The sequence below is a fragment of the Parasteatoda tepidariorum genome, chromosome 6 (genome assembly GCF_982258835.1).
Source record: "Parasteatoda tepidariorum strain Cologne lab strain chromosome 6, Ptep-v5.0, whole genome shotgun sequence".
NCBI classification, from domain to species: Eukaryota; Metazoa; Arthropoda; class Arachnida; order Araneae; family Theridiidae; genus Parasteatoda; species Parasteatoda tepidariorum.
In genome coordinates, this window is record NC_141760.1 from 62,210,856 (window position 1) to 62,234,540 (window position 23,685).

At 27.2% G+C, this 23,685-nt stretch overlaps 1 protein-coding gene across 2 annotated transcripts in view; it reads left to right on the forward strand.

Moving 5' to 3' along the window:
- Positions 1-23,685, forward strand: part of LOC107439444 (cell adhesion molecule Dscam1) — a 201,388-nt gene that overhangs the window by 88,685 nt on the left and 89,018 nt on the right. For both annotated transcript variants that reach the window (XM_087165949.1, XM_043043124.3), the window contains exons 4-6: positions 6,380-6,529; positions 8,156-8,273; positions 10,773-10,948. In XM_087165949.1, the coding sequence (XP_087022075.1) occupies positions 6,380-6,529; positions 8,156-8,273; positions 10,773-10,948 (444 nt within the window). The remainder of the gene's footprint in view (positions 1-6,379; positions 6,530-8,155; positions 8,274-10,772; positions 10,949-23,685) is intronic.

Genomic DNA, 23,685 nt, shown 5'->3' on the forward strand with positions numbered 1-23,685 from the left:
GTTAAATATAATTAGTTCGATAAAGTTTTCCCTCTAGTTATTTTGATGCTTGGGTAAATTAACTGTCTCCAACTTGACTTAGTAGCGTAAAACTTAGAACCGTAACTCTTATAAATATTATGAATCTGATATACTTAATATATTAAATTATCTCATTCATTTCACCAGCATTAAATTTAAATTATCGTTAATTTAAACTAAGTTTTCGCCTTTAAGGCTTTGAAATTTCATATGTATTTAAAAATGAAGAGAAATGTATATAATATCTACTTCCAAGTGACAGCGACAAGCTGCTAATCTGGGAGAATATTTGAAGGAAAAAGTTTACAGATAAAATAAAGCAAAATAAGTTATTACCTCATAAGAGAACTGAGAGGATTAGAACAACGGAGAAATCCCAAAAACATCCGAACACGAAATAACATCCAGGAAACAGGAAATAACATCTTAAAAACTAAAAAGGAAAAGCTCTGAAACGAAATTAATGTGGAGGCACTGACATACGTGGCAGCTTCGTCAGGCAGGCGGGGGGCATTACGATACAGTCAGAGAGGAAGCAGTTTCAGCGGTTGGAGGTATAAAAATACAAATGAAACGTGGAAAAAAAATATATTTTCAACGAGAAGAGGAAGAAATTATTAAATAAAATCACTTTTAAAAATATTTAAAAATTAAAAAGTAAATAAATAAAAGGCTGGAAAATAAAGTAAAGAAAAGCTCACACGATCAGCTCACACGACTATATCCGCAAAAAAGAAGTGTATATATATATATATATATATATATATATATATATATATATATATATATATATATATATATATATATATATATATATATATATATATATATATATATATATATATATATATATATATATATATATATATATATATATATATATATATATATATATATATATATATATATATATATATATATATATATATATATATATATATATATATATATATATATATATATGCACTTCTATGATATATTACGTAAATATAAAAAATCAGGAAAAATTTAAAATTGGTATTTTGTCATTTAAAGTATGTTACAAAGAAAAAATTTCATGTAGAAATAGCGCCCCCCCCCCAAAAAAAAAATAATTTTTGTTTGGCAGCCTAATTTGCATTTATTTGTAGAATTACTCACATGAGCAATTCTACAAACAAATGCCAATTTTTATACTAAAATATAATCTTATAGTATGAAATCTCTATAAATAAATTTTAGAGAGACATTATAATAATATTATGTTTATGTAAAAATCGTTTAATTTGAATAAAAGGCTCAGATTTATCTGAGTATGTCAGAAAGAGTATGCCACATTTAAAGTATGTCAGAAAGAAAAAATTTCATGTTCACGATTTTTTCTTGCCTTTTTAGGGTGTAAAAAGGAAGAATGTTCATGTAGAAATAGTGTACCCCATGTAGTTCATGTAGAATAGTGAAGAAATTTTTTTTTGGCCGCCTACTTGGTATTTGTAGAATTGCTCATATATCGGCGAAAATCCACGTTTCTCCTTTAATGCATCGGCAATTATTTATTTAAGTAGTTAGATTTATTTAAAAACTTTCAGTATAACGACGTTGAGACATGGTAGGACTTATTTTAAAGAAAATGATTGAAATATGTATTTCGCTTAAAAATTATTCATAATTATCTTCTTTTAAAAATGATTGTTTTATATATAAGATTGTATGCATTCTTTGAACATGCAAAACATTCTGATTGGTCACTTGGAAACAAAGCATCCCAAATTGAGTTTTCAAGGCAAAAATAAAATAACAATAAATGAAGGGATTGATGATGAAAAGCTATTTCAAAAAATCTCATAATATAAACATATTGCATTAAAGGTCAGTTATACCATTGCTCCAATAACTATTTCTTCAATTATTAACTCTTCTTTCACCAGAAAAAAAAGATCTTTAATATTAACCATTCACTTTCCTTTCAATTTTCCACATGATAGGTTATGAAAGTCTATAAAAACACTTGGATACCACATTTGACTTTGAAATCATTTTAATGCTTCTAAAATAAAGTCAAAATAATATTTATCAAGAAAAACAATACGAACAGATAGAAAAATAAAGAATAATTTCCATACTTTTTCCGCATTACAGCGTTCGATAAAAATTATTTCTGACTGCATTTTGTCTTTCTTGAAATCCGAAATCAATAATTTAAATCTTCTTTCCTAGCTTATTATTTCGGAAGAAAATATCGGAAAAAGAATTTAGAAACATCATTGGTTACTATTGTTTCGAAGAATTGAATAGGTGCATTGAAATTAAGACAAATAATAAAATTTCGAAGAAATCTTTGATAAAATCTAGAATTGAAGCAAAAGTTTTATTTAATAAGATATATCTGGAGGCAATATGTAATTTTGTTTACTTGTATCTAAATATAATTTCAGCAATAATACTGAGTTGTTTTCTAAACTGTTCAGCTTGATTAAATCAAACGACATTTATTTGAAATAAAGTGAAGTAAGATAATGTTTTACTTTACGTTATTCAAAATTATATTTTATTTTTTACGGTGTGTTATACTTTTAACAAAAGAAATGATTTTTATAAAAATGGCAAAAGGAATGATTGGAAAACTATTAACTTATGTTAGATATTTTTTATGAGCAAGAATTTTTATCAAATACTTAAAAATATTGTATTTTTGTACAGAATGAGTTCTGAGATTTTATAATGTAAAAATAAAAAAGATGTTTTGCTTCAAGTATGTATTTGCAATGAAACTAAGGATCATCTGGGGGTCAATACTTGATACTGTCATAACAGTTTCAGGTATTTGTATTCAACAGTCGGAATGAAACAAAATTTAATTTAAAAAAATGCCAAAAACAGTATGGGAAAGAATAACTAAAGTCAGATAAAAAAATAGATAAAAACTATCCACCCTGGAAATTGCGGTGATGCTTGCTGAAAACAGCTAAAAAAAAACAAAAGTAACCCATAAGAAAACAACAAATTAAAGAGAAAACCGAGTGAAAGTTTAACTAAAAACTATTATTGATAAAAAACTATTACTATTAGAAGTTTTAATACCTTAGCAAGCACTTTTGTATTTCAAATTTAGTTGGAGTAAATCTTTATTAGAAATTCAACCACTGGCGCCACATTTTCTTTTCTTAGAGAATTTTACTGACAAATTCATTTTTGATGAGTACGATGTGGAGATTTTATAACTTACATAATCTTTCATCTATCACGTTTGTTGCCATTGGTCAGTTCAGTCAATCTATACATGCGTTTGAGTAAGTTCAAGTTAACTAGAAACAAAAATCTTTATTACTTTTCTTCTCTTTCGAGTGGACGGTCTTTTTGGTTCTTTCTTACGAGTAGGTGGGTCACGGTCTTCGTCAAATCGTTTTTCCATTCTGCTCTCTACCTCATCTGGGTGTTCAAGTTGTTCGATCTCAATGACTAGAAACAAAAATCTTTATTACTTTTCTTCTCTTTCGAGTGGTCGGTCTTTTTGGTTCTTTCTTACGAGTAGGTGGGTCACGGTCTTCGTCAAATCGTTTTTCCATTCTGCTCTCTACCTCATCTGGGTGTTCAAGTTGTTCGATCTCAATGCTTTTAAGTGAACTTAAATACAGTCAACACACATAAATCAGGGCCTGCCTCTGGTTTCATACGTATTGGAATTATAGACTCGGTTAAAAATTATAGGAATATATTTGATAGTGCACAAAAAATCTGATGCGGTTTACTTTAATATGGTTAATAATACCTTCCTCTCTATATAGCTCGTAAATCTCATTACTGTTTCTTGTATATTACTCATAATAATATTTTAACAAAGTTTAATTACATATAAAATCAGATTAAGTTTGTATGTTTATTATTTATAATAAAACAAAAAAAATTATCTCAAATCTAATTTCAATTACATTCTATGAAACGCATTTCCTATAAGGAAAGAAATTGCGTTTTTTCTATTTTTCCTATTTTTCTTTATTTCTTGTATTTTATGAGGATAAAAATCGTTATAAAACAATAATTCAAGCATTCCTCTTAAAATTGAAAAATAATCATGTTTGTTGCCAAGAAGAAGCAATAACCATAAAATATGGTTAATTATTTTGTAGTTTTCTTCCCCTTGAGATTACGATGCAAAAGATTTTTACTTCTCGGTCTGTATAAAGCATAATTTTTTTAAATTAAAATTATCTAATTTGTGTAGTTAAGAATACGCAAAAACAACTAAAAGAGGTGTGTGAAACTAAAAATGCGATTTTATTATTGCAATAATCTCTAAATTAAAGAAAAAAAACATTTCGCCTAATTTCAAATTTTATAATTTTCTCGCACTAAACTAATCGTAACATTAAATATTTTTTTCCGTTCGAAGCAGTATAATTATTTGAATTTTTAAAAATCTCCTTGCTAACTTTACTTTTTAAATTACAAACGTTTTGATTGTGGGGCTTCAAATTCAAAATTTTTTAAATCAAATAAAAAAAATGTTTAATTCATTATTGTTCCTGTAAAATTTAACTTTATTTAATTTTACCTGAACAAACAAAAAACAGAAAAAAATTCAAATTATTCATAATCTCAAAAAGGTATTTCTTCCAATTACAAGTAATAAGCATGGATAAGGAATCACAAATGCTTAAGAAAAACAGTTCTTTTTTTTCTTCCTTTTTTTAAGTTTCTTCTGATAAACGAGCTTATAAGAATATATATAAATATTTTGACAAACGTAATGATTTTCGGATAAAGATATTTTCCATTTTGATTGAATTATTATCTTCAAAAGTTTAAATATATCTTCTAAATGTTCCAGAAAATTTTGAAATTCTTATTCGAACTTTAGAATTTTTTAGACATTTTGTATTTCTTGAACACGAAAATTGGAATAGTATCCCATTGTATAGATTAATATTTTTCTTCCTCCTAGAATTTTAAAACGTGAAAATGGATTTGAAATCAAAATCTATGAAATGTAACAAGCAAATATATCAATATATATTAAATATTAATTTCACTTAACAACAAATACATCAAAAGTACTTTATGATGTTTTAGGTAAGTCCATTAAGTTGAAAACATGGAATTCTTATAAAAATGATTCAGTGTATCTTTTTCCTCTTTTTTAGGAGATGAGTAATGCAAAAATTTAAAGTTTAAAATAGTTTGGAAAAAAAGCCTAAGATTTTTTGAAGCCATGAAAATCAATTATAAGAAACCTTATTTTTTGGAGTAGGTAAATTGACATTAATTACATCAATAAAAAATCAAAAAATGCTCTTTGAGATTTAAAACTCTCACTTTTGACGATTCAGCAATCCTTGAGCACTACTTCGTTAACTTTGAGAATTATTTCGTCACGTGATTCGGGACAAAACGCAATCTCCCAAATATATGACGAAAATATTTCTTTAACTCAAAACCTAATCTATATGCATTGTGGAAGAATAAAGACTGGCCAATCGAATCAAAGACTAGATAATCGTATTGTGCGAGACTAAAGACCAGACTATCGAAAATATAGTGACCAAGTAAGCTGACCATCCTGTTGGCCTCATACTGGGAAGATCCGGAGTTCGAATCCCTCTTCGGGCATGGGTGTAACTTATCTCTCTGATCTATCTTTTTTCGTTGTGTTGTGCTACCCACATTGTGCCTAAGATAAAGTGATTATCAGAGAAGTTAGATTCATTTTTTGACGAAATTTGTTTCCTTGAAGGAACAACGATAGCTATTTCATCACATTTAAGAAATTTTTAGTCGGGACATTTACCAGAAAACTTTTTAGCAAAAAACGAAGAAGTTTCTTGATATTTGGAGATTCATTCTTCGCAGTGCATCGAATTATCAATCATCAATGATGTAATAAAATTCATTTCGGATACTTCCTCTAGAAATTAAATAAATCATAGAATTTTAAGTAAACATCATCTTTTTCATTTCGCTTTTTCATAATAAGTTCCCATGCCATAGAAATAACAAAAACTATTCAAGCACACCATGAAATATGATTCAATAGAGGATACGACACCAACCAACCAACCATAATAAGTTCCCTTTTATAATGTGAAAAAATAGCACAAAATGTATTCAGGAGAATACAAAATATATTTAGGAAGAAAAACAAAATATATTAGGGGAATACAATTATGTTTAGGGAGAAAATACAAAATATATTTAACGAAAAAAAAAAACTAAAGGTGACTTTGAAGCTTTAGTCAATTCTAACTAAATCGTTCGAAACTTTGATAAAATAACGAAAAATAAACTATAGGATTAATTTCCATTACTTAACCATATTGTAATTTAAAAATAACCATATAACTTTCAAAGAACCACATGCTTTGATGAATGACTTTACTTCTAGGTGGTCGTTACAGCATATTACCAACTGGCGAGCTTTATATTCGAGGAGTGACGCAGGCAGACGGACAGAAAAGTTATAGTTGCCAGACACGACATCGTTTGACGGGAGATATAGTTGCCAGCGCTTCATCTGGAAGTCTCTTTGTTACAGGTTGGGCATAATTTTTGATTCTTTAAACACGTATATTATCAACGATATTTGCATTTTTAGCACATTAACATGGAATGTAAGTTTAATAAACTATGACTGTTTTGACATTTGGTATATTAATTTAAGGCTGTTTTTCAAAAGCCTCTTTTGTTAGATGATATAGCACGCCTTAGAAAGTTATATGCTTATTCTTAAAAATTCCGCGAAATTGCTGAAGTCATTCATTTCCGTTAGTTTTTGATAAAATTCAAACTAGACAATCATTTCATTTTCAAAGTTTATGAAGATGTTTAACTATATTAGCGACTATTTAAAAACAGTTTAACAGTTAATTTTTAAAGGCTTAAAATATTTTTCTGTTTTGAAAATCCTATCAATTCAGTAATATCTATACTTTTTTAATGTTTTCAAAAATGTCATCGTATTTACAAACATTTATTGATTGTGAAGATTATGCGGAATATGTAATATAACGTAACAGTATTTAAAATATGATTTAGAAAGTTGAACTACTTTCACAAAATACTTTTTATTCCAAAAATAAACTGCCTTTAAATACAAATCAATTGTAATAGAAATACAGGAAGAATGTTGTTTATTTGAATTTCCTCACAAGTGACAATAAACGTTAAATAGTTGATAACATGAAGATTTCTGAGTCTTACAAATCTTGTTTTCTGATTTTATTGGGAAGAAAATGTTACATAAATAAGAAAGATTTAATGCATACGATTTCGCCGACTGGTCTGTGTGGGGGTCAAGGAACTGACCTTGCATCAGAAATGTTCTGGGTTTGAATCCCAGGAAAGGTATGAATGTTCTACCATTCTCTGTACTATCTGTCTTTACTGTGTGAGCACCGTTGGCCCAACAAATATGGTACCGGTGGTAAAGTGGCCAACAAATCTGCCCTTCAGGTGCCTGTATGAATTCCCCAGGCTGGCATTGGAAAAAAATAATATGATTTCACTTTTTCTCACGTTCAGTCACACAAAAATTGAAGAAAGTGCGCATATTTGTAAGCAAAATCTTCTAGCTTGTACATATTCAATTACTTCAGGGCAATCTAAGAATGCTCAGTTAGTGCAGAACGTAACTGAGCTACGTACTCAGTTATTAATGCTGAGATACATTCATATACGCGAAAGGATTCCGAACCGTAATGTTACACTTCAATAATCTCTTAAATATATAGGAATTATAAAACCACCCCTAAAAATATTATTCCCAAGTTTGTAATAACTTAATCTCCAAAGAAAAGACTGCTAAGAGTTGAGTTATACAGTCATTGAATTTTAAAATTGCATTAATTATTTAAGTACATTATTCTTTCTTTGGTCGAATAATAGAATTTGCTTTACTATTTTTTGTACTTTACCTCATTTTCTTTAATTCATTAAATCAAATCCCTAGTTACAAAAATTCTATATCTAAATATTATTGGAATAATTTACCTCAATTTCTTCTTCTTTTATATTATGTCTTTAAAAATCGAGAAAGATAAAAATCTTGATTTTTTTTTTCAAAAAAAATGTTTGCTAACTTATCTTTTTAATGAGATTCAAAAATCAACATTTGAAATTGGAACCTATTAATAAATAAATGATTCTTTGTTTGTCTTGGTAGAACCTCATGGAACTTCATCACCTAAAATTATTGACTTCAGACCGATTGCATCCGCCAAAGAAGGTGAAACTATAGAGTTGGCGTGCGCAGCAACTGCATTCCCACCACCAGCGTATCGGTAAATATAAAATAGACTGAATTTTAAAAGTTAAATTTGCTTTTAAAAATTGCAAATTTGAATATATTTCTAAAGAACAAAACTAACAAAAATATATTAAGGAGTTAAAATGTTTCAAAAAAATATTTTAACCAGTCTATTCATAAAGTGGTTAAAAGTAAACTGGTTAAATATAAGGAAAAATGTTAAGAGGAATATTTTCGGTTTTAACGCATTTTTATTGATAAACAATAACTGCATGAAATTTGGAATATATATATATTACTTATTTTACTTAATGGACTTATAATAAATTCTCAAGAAAATCATATTATTTTTAAGAAACAATTATAAAATTATAATGAAAAATTAAGTTTGAAATTTTCTTATGCACTAACAGCTATAAGAACTGACATCAATTTAAAGTATATAAGCATTTTATTGACCAATTTTATTATTTTTGTGTAACTTTTTCAGTTACAGCAAGCAGTAGAAAAATCGTAAAATTTCAAAATGTCTCATATAACATTTGGGACAAATTTCCGTGCATTTTTTGCTTCACAGCATCAAGTAAACACCCTGAATGATGTTTGTTCTAATGATCTGATTTTCACGTACTAAGACTAAATGGTTTTTTATCCTAACCTTTAATATGCTAATTGCATTGCGAGACGATATTTTAAAACACAAAATAAGACGCCAAAGCGTTTTTTTCTCTCAAAAAGCTTACATTCAGTTTCTGAGTTAGGAAAAAAAGGGAAGTAAACATTAATGGTTTCAAACTCTCCTCCGCTCTCCTGGTCAAACTATTTAGGCAAAGTTCTACAGATTGCGACAACCCCCTCCCGTATATTAAGGGTTGAGAATAAGGTTGAGAAGGGTTGAATCTGTTGTGAAAAAGTATGCTTATTCAACGAAAATGAGCTTTTGTATCTTATTTCGTAACTTAAAAATATCATTTTTACAAATTAATTAACATATTTAAGGTTAGGTCCTCGGTTAGGATTAAAGTCGGAACCCAGTATCTAAGAATCCGATTTTAAAATCAAAATTATTTCTGGTTATTTTCTGTGCACCATAATACAGCATAAAAATTCAAAAGAAAGTTTTTAATAAATAGTTTAAAAAGTGTGGCACTTACTCTAATCTGAGTTATCTTTTTTTTAAATGTATTCGGTAAACTGAGCTAGTTAATAAAGAAATTAAAGAGAAAGAAAAAAAAATACTTTAAAATATAAAGAAAAATTAGTTTGCAACCCTAATTTGACCACTAAAAATTTCTTTCATATTTTACCATAACAGTCTAAAATTTTAAAACTGAATTATTTAAATATTTAAGAGGGAAAAATGAAACTATGCTATGTTTTATTATGAGATTAAATTATTAATTTTTTTTAAACGTTAATGAAACATTTATGATTGTGGGTATGCTTGACCCTGACATCGTTCCAATCTTTGTGAGATCACTCCATTTTGCCAATTTTTGTTCTTATTGTTCATTGATAACATTAGATATTGCAAAATTACACTTAAGAGTTTTTCTCAAGTTCCACGACGTTAAAGATTGTATAAAGAATAATAGCTTAATTTTGATAAAAAATAACTGAAATTTACTTTAAAAATTAGCGTAATTTGAATGAGAATTCCTAATTCGAAAATTTTTAATTTGCATTCTTAAAACATTCCACTTCTAATTTAAATAAAAATTGCAAATACTATTTTAATTAAAAAACCAATTATATGTCTTAAAAGTGCCCTAAGTCAAACAGTTGTGAATGCTTATTATTTTTATCTAAAAAAATCTGTTAATAATCCTCTTTAAATGGTGAAAAAATTATGATACTTCTTTTCAAGAAAATGATTCATGACTTCCCTTGACATCATTTACACCATGTTGAACTTTAAGTGGTGCTTAAAATTTGAATAATGTTTTTCGAATGATTTTTTTTTTCAATTTCAAAATAGTATGTCCCGATATTATACTATGTATTCTTATACTGTATATTAAACTATACATTATTTAAAGAAGTAGATATTTTTTATATTTAAAATAGTAAAACAAAACAATATGCAGATTTGACTTCAGAAGTTTTAAATTTGTTTCAAACACAAATAGCAAAAAATTCTGAAAACAAATGGAGACTTTGGAGGCTTTTCTTCAAACTAAATAAAATATATTCAAAAATGGAGCACATTTTTTTTCAGTTCAGAAATGATAAAAATATTTTTTTTAAAAAATATCATTTATAAGATAATAATTTTTTGTGTGTTTATACACTCAAAATATTATTGCTTTATTCAGTTATATTGACATATCAGAATAACAGCCAGACATAACAACACCGAAGCATAAAGGAAAAAGATTCGTCATATTATATGCATTAGTCACTGTAATAATCATGAAGTATTTCTCAGATCACTTTTATTTTCCTCTTATTTATATAAAATATTAAATTTCGCATTACATATTTCCCGAAAATAAAATAAACTATTGCTTCTTTCGATTTAAAATTTTAACAGATGGTACAAGGAAGAAGATGGCCGGCTAAGTCATTTGATATCAAATCACCGCATAACTCAACTTGATGGTTCTTTGATACTGCAATTTGTGAGTGTACAAGATAGTGGCCGCTATGTGTGTTCTGTAAATAATACAGCTGGAGAAGACAGATCTTTTACAGTTCTTACAGTATCAGGTAAAATTATTTTTGACAGTTTTCATACTTCTCCTTATATTAGCAATTTTATTTTTATGTGACTTAAAAGCCTCTTTTATATAACTGAAAACCTACTTTTGCGGATTTAAAAATGAATGGCGGAGATATATGAAGTTATAAAACTTGTTGCGCGTAAAAATAATTCCCCATGTGAGAAATAATATTTTGAAAAGGATGAAAGTGTTTCTAATGTAGTTTTTGTTGGGTATGATTTTTAAATGAATCAGTATTTATTAGTAAGAAAAAATATTTATGTCTTACCTTATATATTACATTGTTAAAAATAAAAATATATTTCCTGTATCAAAAAGAACGATATATTGTAAGGAAATCTCCGAGCGTTTACGTTAAAAAAAATACCGTTATTCAAGGTGCAGATATTTTCCTGTAAATCATTATTATATTTATGATAGAAAATAATTGTAAATGTCTGTCACACTAAGTCTGAAGGGATTTATTTATTTGTCGACTATGTCAACCATCATCTATCAAAAGGTACCTCAAGATGAATTCAAGTTAACATATCTTATACACTAGTGAATTGTTATTCAATATTTATAGTGGTAGTTACGCCACATTACTCCCCTTCCAGAATTCTATCTGTGATTCGATGGACGATTACCAATAGTTGATTCATGCTGTTTATTTATTTATACAAATTTTGCTCGTTATATTTTTTCCTCATAGCATTTCGCTCATTATTTTTTTCCTTCTTTTCTTATAGCATTTCGATAATTTATTATTTTTTTCCTCCTCATTTCTGTTTATTGACCGGGAGATTTTATTTACTTCACCGGATTTTTTCTCTCCTTTGATCAGTATATTTTTAAGCAAATCAACTGTTTAATGTGGACAATCCAATGTTAACAAGTTCTTATCACGTCCGGGTCACCAATGAAGGGATTTATTTATTTATCGACTTTGTCAACCATCATCTATCAAAAGGTACCTCAAGATGGATTCAAGTTAACATATCTTATACACTAGTGAATTGGTATTCAATATTTATAGTGATAGTTATGCCACATTACTCCCCTTCCAGAATTTTATCTGTGATTCGATGGACGATTACCACTAGTTGATTCATGCTGCTTATTTATTTATATAAATTTTGCACATTATATCTTTCCTTCATAGCATTTCGCTCATTATTTTTTTCCTTCTTGTTTTTGTAGCATTTCGCTAATGTATGGTTTTTATTCTTCATTTTTGTTTATTGACCGGGAGATTTTATTTACTTCCCCTGATTTTTTCTTTTCTTTGAGTAATATATTTTTAAGCAAATCAACCGTTTAATGTGGACCATCCATCAATGTTGACAAGTTCTTATCACGTCCGGGTCACCAATGAAGGGATTTATTTATTTATTTAAAATGTCAGCCATCATCTATCAAAAGGTACCTCAAGATGGATTCAAGTTAACATATCTTATACACTAGTGAATTGGTATTCAATATTTATAGTGATAGTTATGCCACATTACTCCCCTTCCAGAATTTTATCTGTGATTCGATGGACGATTACCACTAGTTGATTCATGCTGCTTATTTATTTATATAAATTTTGCACATTATATCTTTCCTTCATAGCATTTCGCTCATTATTTTTTTCCTTCTTGTTTTTGTAGCATTTCGCTAATGTATGGTTTTTATTCTTCATTTTTGTTTATTGACCGGGAGATTTTATTTACTTCCCCTGATTTTTTCTTTTCTTTGAGTAATATATTTTTAAGCAAATCAACCGTTTAATGTGGACCATCCATCAATGTTGACAAGTTCTTATCACGTCCGGGTCACCAATGAAGGGATTTATTTATTTATTTAAAATGTCAGCCATCATCTATCAAAAGGTACCTCAAGATGGATTCAAGTTAACATGTCGTATATACTGGTGAATTGGTATTCAATATTTATAGTGGTAGTTACGCCACATTACTCCCCTTCCAGAATTTTATCTGTGATAGAGTTCGATGAACGATTACCACTAGTTGATTCATGCTGTTTATTTATTTATATAAATTTTGCTTGTTATATCTTTTCTTCATAGCATTTCGCTCATTATTTTTTTCCTTCTTGTTTTTGTAGCATTTCGCTAATTTATGGTTTTTATTCTTCATTTTTGTTTATTGACCGGGAGATTTTATTTACTTCCCCTGATTTTTTCTTTTCTTTGAGCAATATATTTTTAAGCAAATCAACCGTTTAATGTGGACCATCCATCAATGTTGACAAGTTCTTATCACGTCCGGGTCACCAATGAAGGGATTTATTTATTTATTTAAAATGTCAGCCATCATCTATCAAAAGGTACCTCAAGATGGATTCAAGTTAACATGTCGTATATACTGGTGAATTGGTATTCAATATTTATAGTGGTAGTTACGCCACATTACTCCCCTTCCAGAATTTTATCTGTGATAGAGTTCGATGAACGATTACCACTAGTTGATTCATGCTGTTTATTTATTTATATAAATTTTGCTTGTTATATCTTTTCTTCATAGCATTTCGCTCATTATTTTTTTCCTTCTTGTTTTTGTAGCATTTCGCTAATTTATGGTTTTTATTCTTCATTTTTGTTTATTGACCGGGAGATTTTATTTACTTCCCCTGATTTTTTCTTTTCTTTGAGCAATATATTTTTAAGCAAATCAACCGTTTAATGTGGACCATCCATCAATGTTGACAAGTTCTTATCACGTCCGGGTCACCAATGAAGGGATTTATTTATTTATTTAAAATGTCAGCCATCATCTATCAAAAGGTACCTCAAGATGGATTCAAGTTAACATGTCGTATATACTAGTGAAATGGTATTCAATATTTATAGTGGTCTTCAAGTCTTCGAAAGAAGTCTTCGAAACGAGAGAATTAGTAAAAAAGACATCGCATTAACCAATGTCACCTCCCGTTATAGAGTATCAAAAGATAGAATAAAATATGTTTATGACACTTGCTGGATGTCATAGTGGATGAGAAGAAAGCAACCAACTCCCACTATTATTATTAATCTATGTTTTTTTCTCATATAATTTAATTAAACAGTTAAATGATATTGTCGAAACAATATTTTGCAATAATATCCACCATTAAAGCATCCAGAATTTTTATTGCACAGGAAATATTTTTCGTTGAACAGTTGTTTATCATTTTTTTTATAATCCCGTTTAAAGAACCGGTTTGTTAAAAATTAAAATTAAACAAGACTAAATATTATTATGCACAAAAATACTTTGATTGGTAAATAAAATAAATTTCATAATCTTATAATTTTCAGAAGAACAGTTTTCAACACTGATTAAAAATTCAAAGAGTTAGAGAGTGTTTTTATACATATTTTGGTATACTTATCTACAACTTTACTGGTCATTTGAGATTGATGCAACACTTCCAATTCAAATTTTCAAATTTATTTTCAATTGAATGATAAATGTGAACTCCTTCATAAGATAAAAATTCTTTTATCTTCACCTTCATTTTAAAGTTAATGTTAAACATATTTATGTTTTTGTTGATTTGTGATTAATATAAGATCATTTTTAACTTCCAAAATAAGTTAAAATACATAGCAGAACTTAACTTTAATTTATCTTAAAATGAAAGTTAGAGCTCAATTTTCTTTTAAATACTATGCCATAATAAAACTTGCTTTCATATCATATTCATATACGATTGGCAAAATATGTACTTTAAAAATCATACCTTCCATATATTACCTTCTAACATATTGTATGCAATTGCTTTGGAATTCAGATTGTCTATAATCTTCTGAATAATCAGAAATCCTATTAACTGCCCTTCTTCACTATTATTTCAAGTTCAAAAATATATTTTTTTAGTGATCTTATTATCAATGTCCATGGAATGGATTCATAATTATAAATGAAATTTGAATTCCTTAAGGAAATATTTTAATTTGACCTTCATTTGGATTGCTGTTGAACTCAGAATGGTCTAGAGAAAAATTTGTGTCAATGCATAATCAAATAAGTTACTGAAGCACAAATCAAAGATATTATTCGTTCAAGGCTTATAAAGAATCCTAGTGCAAATATTTGCCATCGCGTTTTAAAAAAGGAAGTTTCATTCCATCTTCTTTCGGTGTCTCACCTTTGTTGAGGTAATAAAAGGCAGCACATGATTCAATTATAGCCTACAGCTAAAATTCATATTATTATTAAATTATTTTCATATTATTTCATTAAAAATATTTAAACTTTCATAGTATCATTGTTCTTAAAAAGCTTGGTAAGAAATCGACAAAAGTTCATTTGCCACTTCACTATTAAAATATATAACTTAAAATATTTCATTACTTATAAGGATAGTTATGTCAAAAATACCTGCTTTTTTCAGATACTTCAGATAAACTACATTTATAAGTTCGAAGAAACCAGTTCTCTAGATCTAATGATACTTGAATGATTCTTTGGTTTGTTTATGTTTAATTTAAATGAATCCTAAACTAAAAATTTAAATAAAAAAAATTATGACCACACATTTATATAACTTAACGTATTAAAAAAAATATAATAAAAATAATATAATAAAAATAATATAATAAAAATATAATTTCATTAATTTCGCATTCATTCGATAGTAATACGCATTAAATTTGAAATTAAAATAAATATAAGTACAAGAAAAATCATTTATTAGATTAAAATATTTAAAATAAATCGTAATTAAAATCAACAAAATATGATTTTGTCGTCAAAAACACATGATATCCTAAAAGAAAAAACATCCAAGCATTTATAGAACTAAAATCAAACTACAAAGAACATCATAAATCCAATTAAAAATAATAAAAAAAGGATATACTAATCTAGCTGACCAGTAGTTACGCTTTTTACCGCAGCATGGCGCTGAAAACTTAAGAGTGCCAAAGTGTTGCCCTTTTGGCATGCATTGATAGAAAAAAAAAATATGTCGTCCTCTTATATGCTGTAGCATTGGAGTAGAAACTCTTTTTATATTTCTCTTTGATACACATACGTACACATAAACATTTTGATGTATTTATATAGTCGTCGAAAATTTATTCCTTTGCTCAACGGCAGCGCAACTGAGTGCTGCTTGAAAAGAAGTCGTGACTCCAGTTAGCATTGTATTTCAGTGTTTTCTAGTGCAAATTAAACAATATTTAGCTTAATTACACCACTGTATGAATCAATTTGAATGAAAACATGATTCAAATTAACATCTTATTGAAGTTGCAAGAAATCAAACGATATTATGGTACATTATAGAAAAATTTTGAGAGTGTATACAATTAATTAAACATATGGCTTTCATCGGATAATCAAGAAAATGCAAAATCTCCCGATTTGCTAAAAGAAATAACTTGCTTGTATTATTTATTCATTTATTTATTGTCTAAAATGTCACACGTCACTCAGTGCGACTTACATAAATATCCGTGAAAAATTTACCAAATTTAACCGAAACTTGATGGCCTTCAATCGATTTTGAGAATAGAAAATAATTCACTACACGGATCTTAATTTTACGCGCCTGAGCTTAACGAACATACTTAAGTAATGCATAACATTGATGACATTACCGCTCTTCACCCGACATCAAACGTTAAAAGCAGCTTCTAAAGTTTCGAGCTGTAAGACGTCATTAATCCTCTTCGTGACTAATGCACTTGTAATAGACTTGTTCTAAGTAATTACGACATGTAACATTTGCATCCGTCGATTGGCAACACTAATCACTTTTCGGGTTTTCGAAACATGAAATTAGATGGGGGAAATTTGAAACTCGAGGAACGTCCAAACATATATTTGCAGTCTACGGTGAAAGTGTATGAGAAATAGTAAAATCAATTGATATTTCAAATATCTTGCGAATGTCTAATAGTTGTCACACTTATTGAATAAGATATTAGAATTCCAATATCCCTGTAGTTAAGATGGAAGAATGCAGTCCTTAGTATGAATGTTTATTTGCAATTTGTCTTCATATTCCACTTGTATAAGATTCCTGGAAAATACATTTATTGCTAATTGGAGAAAACAGTATGTGATTACTTAAACAAATAAAATGTGTTAAGTATCGGAATTGTCAAATAAATTAAACTGCATCATTAGCGTTATATTTAAACAAACAGGCGTCAATCTGAATGGAATTCTTCAAAAAGTGCGTTTGTTCATAATTTATCATCTTATAGATTTTAAATAGATATTAACATAGCACATTTAAAAAATATATAGCTAATGAGAATTTATGTGATGAATATTTCTTGACTTATAATATCAAGTGTTACTATATCAAAATACAGCTTATTTTTTTTATTTCTTTCATTTTACATAAACATATGTTACCAAATCAATTGAGATGGAAATCCTTTATCCCTACTTATAGTTAGATTTAGTCCCCACTTATAGCTTGTTTTATAAATATACAGACTTACAAAAACAAACACTAAATGTGAAAATTTTTCCTTTATACAATTTATACATCATATAAGCAGTAAGATATCTAAGATATTATGGCTTAAGATAAGTTATATATAAAAAGTAAATAATGTACTATTTATAGTTTTACACAATCTCCTCCACATTTACAAAACTTCTCTAAATTTACTGCTCCCTGAAAAGTAATTTAAGTTTAATTTACCTTGGTGCTTTAAGCATTAATTATAAAGCTATAAGTAAATGATCATGTTGCCGAAAATTATTTAGTTTAAAAATAAATATTTAATAAAGCAGAGGTCTATCATGTGAAACGATTGTTAAAGATTAACATGGCAGTATTTTTTTACCCAATTTCTCAAACTCATTTGTACTCGTTTGCTATAAACGAGAATAAAAGAATTACTTTAATTACTCATATCTTGCACAATTTAAGCGAATTTTTCTCAAGTTTTAAAGATATGATTTTCTAACTAAATATAAATTGCTCTAAAAATTTCTCGTAATTTTATTTAATATTTATAAAGCTTCAGCAAAAATCAAAAGATGAAAAGAAATTAGTTTCTTATGAAAATGTCTGTATCTCCATAAACATTTAAGCTTGACTTATAATTTTTGTGAATTTTTCTGTTGTTAATAATACCTAAAATAATTTCTGCAAGTTAAAAATTTATTGGTGCATTTTTTGGCCTAGGGTTATCAAAAACACTATTTTCTGTTCGTATTTTACTGCCATTCTCTCAACCCTCTAAACTGCATTAATAACTATGAGAAATCTTATAATCTAAACACTTAAGTTACAAAATGATTCTTTAGGTATTTCTTGAGAATTATGAAAACATGTATTATTACATAAGTGTTTCCATTATTTTTCCCACCCCCCGTATATACATTGCGCCAAACAATGCCCGTGATTGACGCAAAGGCCTTAAAAGAGAATACCATATTTTAAAATTTTTAAATAGTTTAAATAATATCTTTCCTCTTGAGCCACAACAATGACAGCCTGGATATAAATATTTGTATAAAACAGATAAAAAATATTTGCGATATTCAATTTTTCTAAATATTTTTGTATCATGATATCTAATTTTTAGAAATGTATGAATTTTTCTTCAATAACATACACTGCTTAGTTTTAAATCACAGAAGTATTCATTTAAATTTTAATTAATGGAATTATTTCGTTATTTAATTAAATGGATTTTTCCTACTTTAAATGTATCATTACTTTTAAAATTGTTCTTAAAATCCTTAGTAAAACAAATTAAGTAAACAGGAACTACAAAACAGAAAAGAAATGTTCTTTCATTTCCGTACTCAATTTTCTTAAATAGTTATGAAACTTTTGCAGAATCCCTTTGGACTTTTACTTGTTTTCATTGCACGTTTTTATGCTGATGAATAGGGAAGACTTAATTAAATATAGTGATGTATTTTTGGCGAACTCAAAACAAATATATTCTAAACATTTTTTGAGATAACTAGGCATTATAGTGTTAAAAAACTGCGTTCATAAATTCATTCTGATATAATGAAATGATAAAGATTTAAGCATTGTTTACAGAAGTGTTAATGAATTCCGTTTCCTTGTTTCCGATGGTGCAAGTTGAAGACATTATTTTAAGCATTTATCAAAATCGTAATATAATGATTTTTATCCTATTTTATATATTATTTGTTATAGTCTTAAGCTTCCTTTAAAGTATCAGACTGCTTTCGATACTTTTTTTCATTTTTTAAAAAGGCTTAACTAAAATTTTAATTTCATTTTATGCAAACAAGTGTTCTAAGATCAGAATTTAAAAGCAAAGTTTGAAATTCTATAAAATATTTTTTTTAAAAATAACTACTCAATTTTTTTAAAAATAACGACTAATTTGAGCTCAAAAACCATAAATTTTTATGTCATGCTAAAAAACTTTATAACGCATTGTTAAGCGTAAATTTTTTAAAAAAACGTTCTCGATGAATAATATAATTAACTGTAGTTCGAAGTTAAAAATCAATGGAATGTAACTAATTATATTGTCTAACAATTAATTTTTAACGAAAAATTCTAATTATTCTAACTTAAAGTTTCATAAAAAAATAAAAAATTCACATTAAGACTTTAACTTTTAGTTCAAAACATAGCTAACATACAAAGTCTACGTTCAAAATTTCAAAGAATATTATAAACATTTTTGTCTGTAATGTGTATCAGCGGGAGTTTCGGGAGTTTATTTCTGGTTTCGTCTGTCTGCATACGAAAAAACTAGTAAAACTTCATTTCCAAAATTCAAACGTCAAGAATCTAAAGCGTTTTAGAAAGCTTATGAACTAAAAGTAAGATATGGGTAGTAAAAAAGGCAATTTTCATCAAAATTGCCAATTTTCCCAGTTGGATACCCTAAATTAAATAGTACTGATGTGATATATTAGATACAGTCATTTTCAATAACCTAGCAGACAAAATTTATACATTATTGCACAATGCAATATCTTGAAAAATCTAAAATAAAGATTTCCTCGTAACAAAAACTAAGCATTTTATCCCTCTTAATATTATCTGCAGCTTCAAACTGTAAAAACTAACGTTTTCTACATTAGTACACTAAGATAATTTTAAGTTTGATATGATACTGAAGCAATTATATCAAAAGAAAATCTCATACATTTTGCGTCCAAGTATGCATTGTTTTTATATTCATATAATTTAAAACACTTTTAATATAATAAATATATTTGTTATATAATATTACTATAGTTATATTTAATAAAATATAATATAATTTTAAATTGCAAATCTTGCAGAAAAAAATTCTTGGCAATTTTTCGCAAAATTTATTTTTGAAAAATTCAAGTAGAATGCAAATAGTTTAGTTTGAATTGTTTAAATGTATTATATAAGTTAAAGGAATAAATTATAATATGAAGATAATAGGCATATTGTTTTTAAGAAATGTTTTAATTTATAAAAATATTATTGCATTTAATGAACAATAATCATCAATTATACAGTATTTTTCAGCCTAGTTGAAAATTGTGTTAAAAAAAAATATTATTACCCGCTTCCTTTTTTTATACTTATTTTTGTAAATTGAAACAATACTCTGTTGGAATAACGTTGAAAATTACATCAGAAATGCATGTAATTTCAAAACATTTCACGATTAGGGCTTTTCTCCAAGTGATAGCCTGATTAAATATTATGAAACTAAGGAGAAATAACCACGGGATTGATAATATTCATATTCATACAATGAATTTATAATACTTATAAAAGTAGGATAACATTCATAGTCATGAATAAAAGCGACAAACTTTTATATGTAGAATAACATTCCTAGTATAGAATAACTGTGACTAATTTATAACACTTATAAAAAATAGGATAACATTCATAGTCATGAATAACTATGGTGAAGTTATAATACTTAAAAGTATAGGATAGCCTTTATAGTCATAAGTACCTGTGACGTACTTATAACACTTATAGATGTAGGAAAACTTTCCTAGTCATAAATGTTTGTGAAGAACTTATAACGCTTATAAAATAAGAATAACATTCATAATTTTAAATAACTGTGACCGATTCATAACATTATAAGAAAATATCAGATTTATGAAAAAAGTTTAAAAAATAACTTATGCAATCAAATTTTGTTTTGGTAGATTATAATTTTAAACATATTATCGTACATTTAATGAAAACTGAACTAAACAAGTTATAACATATTTAATCTAAAATTCAAATTTAATTACTAAGTCCAGTACTTAAAAGTTAATTCATTTTCTAACACCATACAAAGTGTCAGTTGAAATTATAAACATAGGACACTGTTACAAAAATTTATATTTGACGCATTTTGTGTCAAATTTATGCGTAAAAGTTCTGTTCATCGCCAAACATCATTTTAAAAGTGGATATCGATTTCAGAACAAGCGTGATTCTCGCATGCATCAATGAATTCCAATAAGGCCTGTCTAGTAAAATCCGCCGACTTAACGACTTTTCCAGATTCTCCATAAAAATAACATTGATGAATGGGCGTCGATATGGAAAAGTCTGATGGAACTTTTAAGAACCGAGAGAAAAAAACACTTGCATTTAGAAATTAGGAAATGATTGAGCGTTGAAATGTTTGGAAAGATAAAATAAGTCATAAATTATTATAAAAGAACGTTTTTTTAAACACTGCCAGTGTTGATGATGAAATCAATAAATAGGTAACGATGATATATTAAGATTTTTTGCATGTTTTTACTGCAATTAGAGAAAAATTCAGGAAAATTAATGAAACAAATTTAAACACGAGGAAAAATATTTTATTTTTGATGTCAATTTGAATCTTTTTGATTATACATTCTTTTAGGCTAAATAATGGAACAGTAACTTTTGCGATCCATTCTAACATATTTAGGAATTTTTTCTAGCTTGTCATGATTTATACATTTTCAAATTTTAACAAATGATTTTTAACCTATTTTTTGTTGTTAAAAAGACTTATTAATAGGTAAAGAGATTTGTTAAAAAACAAAAAGGCGGTTATGGCTATGAAATTACTACTTACAGAGAATTAATATTACATAGTTTGTATTTATTTTCTAGATTTGATTTATTTGACATGAAACCTATAAGTTTTATAAAAACAATTTAATATTCCATTCTGCATTTCATAACGTTTTGAAAATCACCGTACGATAATTTTAAATGTTCCCCCATAAGTCATTTTTGCATCTTTCAATCTTTACAAAATTTGTATGCATTAAAACCCATCTGAAAAAAATGTTAAACAATTAAAAATGTCTGTTGAAACAATTTTGCACTAAAATCCGTACCTTTAAGAAAATAAAATCTATGACATGTTCCAAGAATTCGCTGCAAGAATATGGTCACTTAAACTTAATTGTTTTCCTAATAGAAACTTTTGAAAAACATCAGTCTAATTCATTGCACCCTGTTGTATAATAGTTTTTCATACTTTGCTGTATATATTTGGTAGTCCATTGGCAAATAATTACGCCATGTCTGCATTAAGATGAGGAAAAGCAAGGCTCAGCGATCTGTTACTTAAAAGTATGTAAGCATTTTTTTAATAAAAGTAACGATAAACAACACTTAATTTTTACTTTTGCAATCTTTAAAGAACAACATCCTATTCAGATACAAAATGAATCAAAATTTTCGTTACTCCATTAATTTATGTAAAATAGAACATTTTAAGTATCGTACTCATATTTTATGAGATATTAGAGTGACATTGTTTAAGTTCATAGTTCCCACCAAGCTCTGACGTAACGTAATTTGATCTTTACAGTGAATGCGTCAAAATTTCCCTACAAATTACGGTACCCTTAAGAGGTAGAAAATAAGATTAATGTCATGAATAACTTACACAAACAAGCTCTATTAAAAAACCAATAATCTTAAATGTATACGTGATGTATCGAAAGGCTTCTGCGTGTGTACTTTAGATATTTTGATAAGGTTCTCATTTGACAATTACAAAAAGTCTTTGAAAAAGATGAAGTTGTTCAAATTTTTAATTTATTTCTGACTGTTATATTACTTATAACTCTCGTCGTGTAGCACGTGTGTGCCATTTTTGAAAGTATAGTCGTATTAATGCATATGAAACTTTAGTCGTATTAGTGCATATGCTCTAATAAAATTTACAAATATTCAAAAAAAAATTTATTAGAGCCAAGCAAACATTATTGCAAAATACGTTATTGAAAATTTACCAGTAACTTTTTGCTACAAATAAGTTCAAAAATGATAGAAAATGTTATAAATCACCCGGTCTCCGCACCACACTTTCTGTATTCTTATTAGAGTCTGTACTTTTAAAGTAAGTTCTAAAATCTCTATGAATATTAAATTATAGTAAAACGATCAAACAAGGTGTAGTACGATAGCACATTTATTATTTATTTATTTCATTGCTGAAAATAAAATCCAGTAGAAAACTTCCCTTTGAATATTGTGTTTGATTGTACTCAAATTGAAGTTTAGGACAGATTGGAATTTTAATTAGAAAATATTTCATCGATCATGTTTTATAAAATTGTAGGAAATAATTACAAAATTATAAAACCGAAAAATGAAGTTAAGGGTTTTCAATACATAAAGTTTAAGCATAATTTATTCAAAATGTAACAAACCAAAAATTTTGTGTTTCTAAGAAAATATTAGTGACATTCAATTGGATTCCTTAAAATTACAGAAGACATTTTAGAATAAAGTTTACTTGTATATAAAATAAATGCTCATTCAATTATTAATATAAAAAAATATTATTTTTCAAAT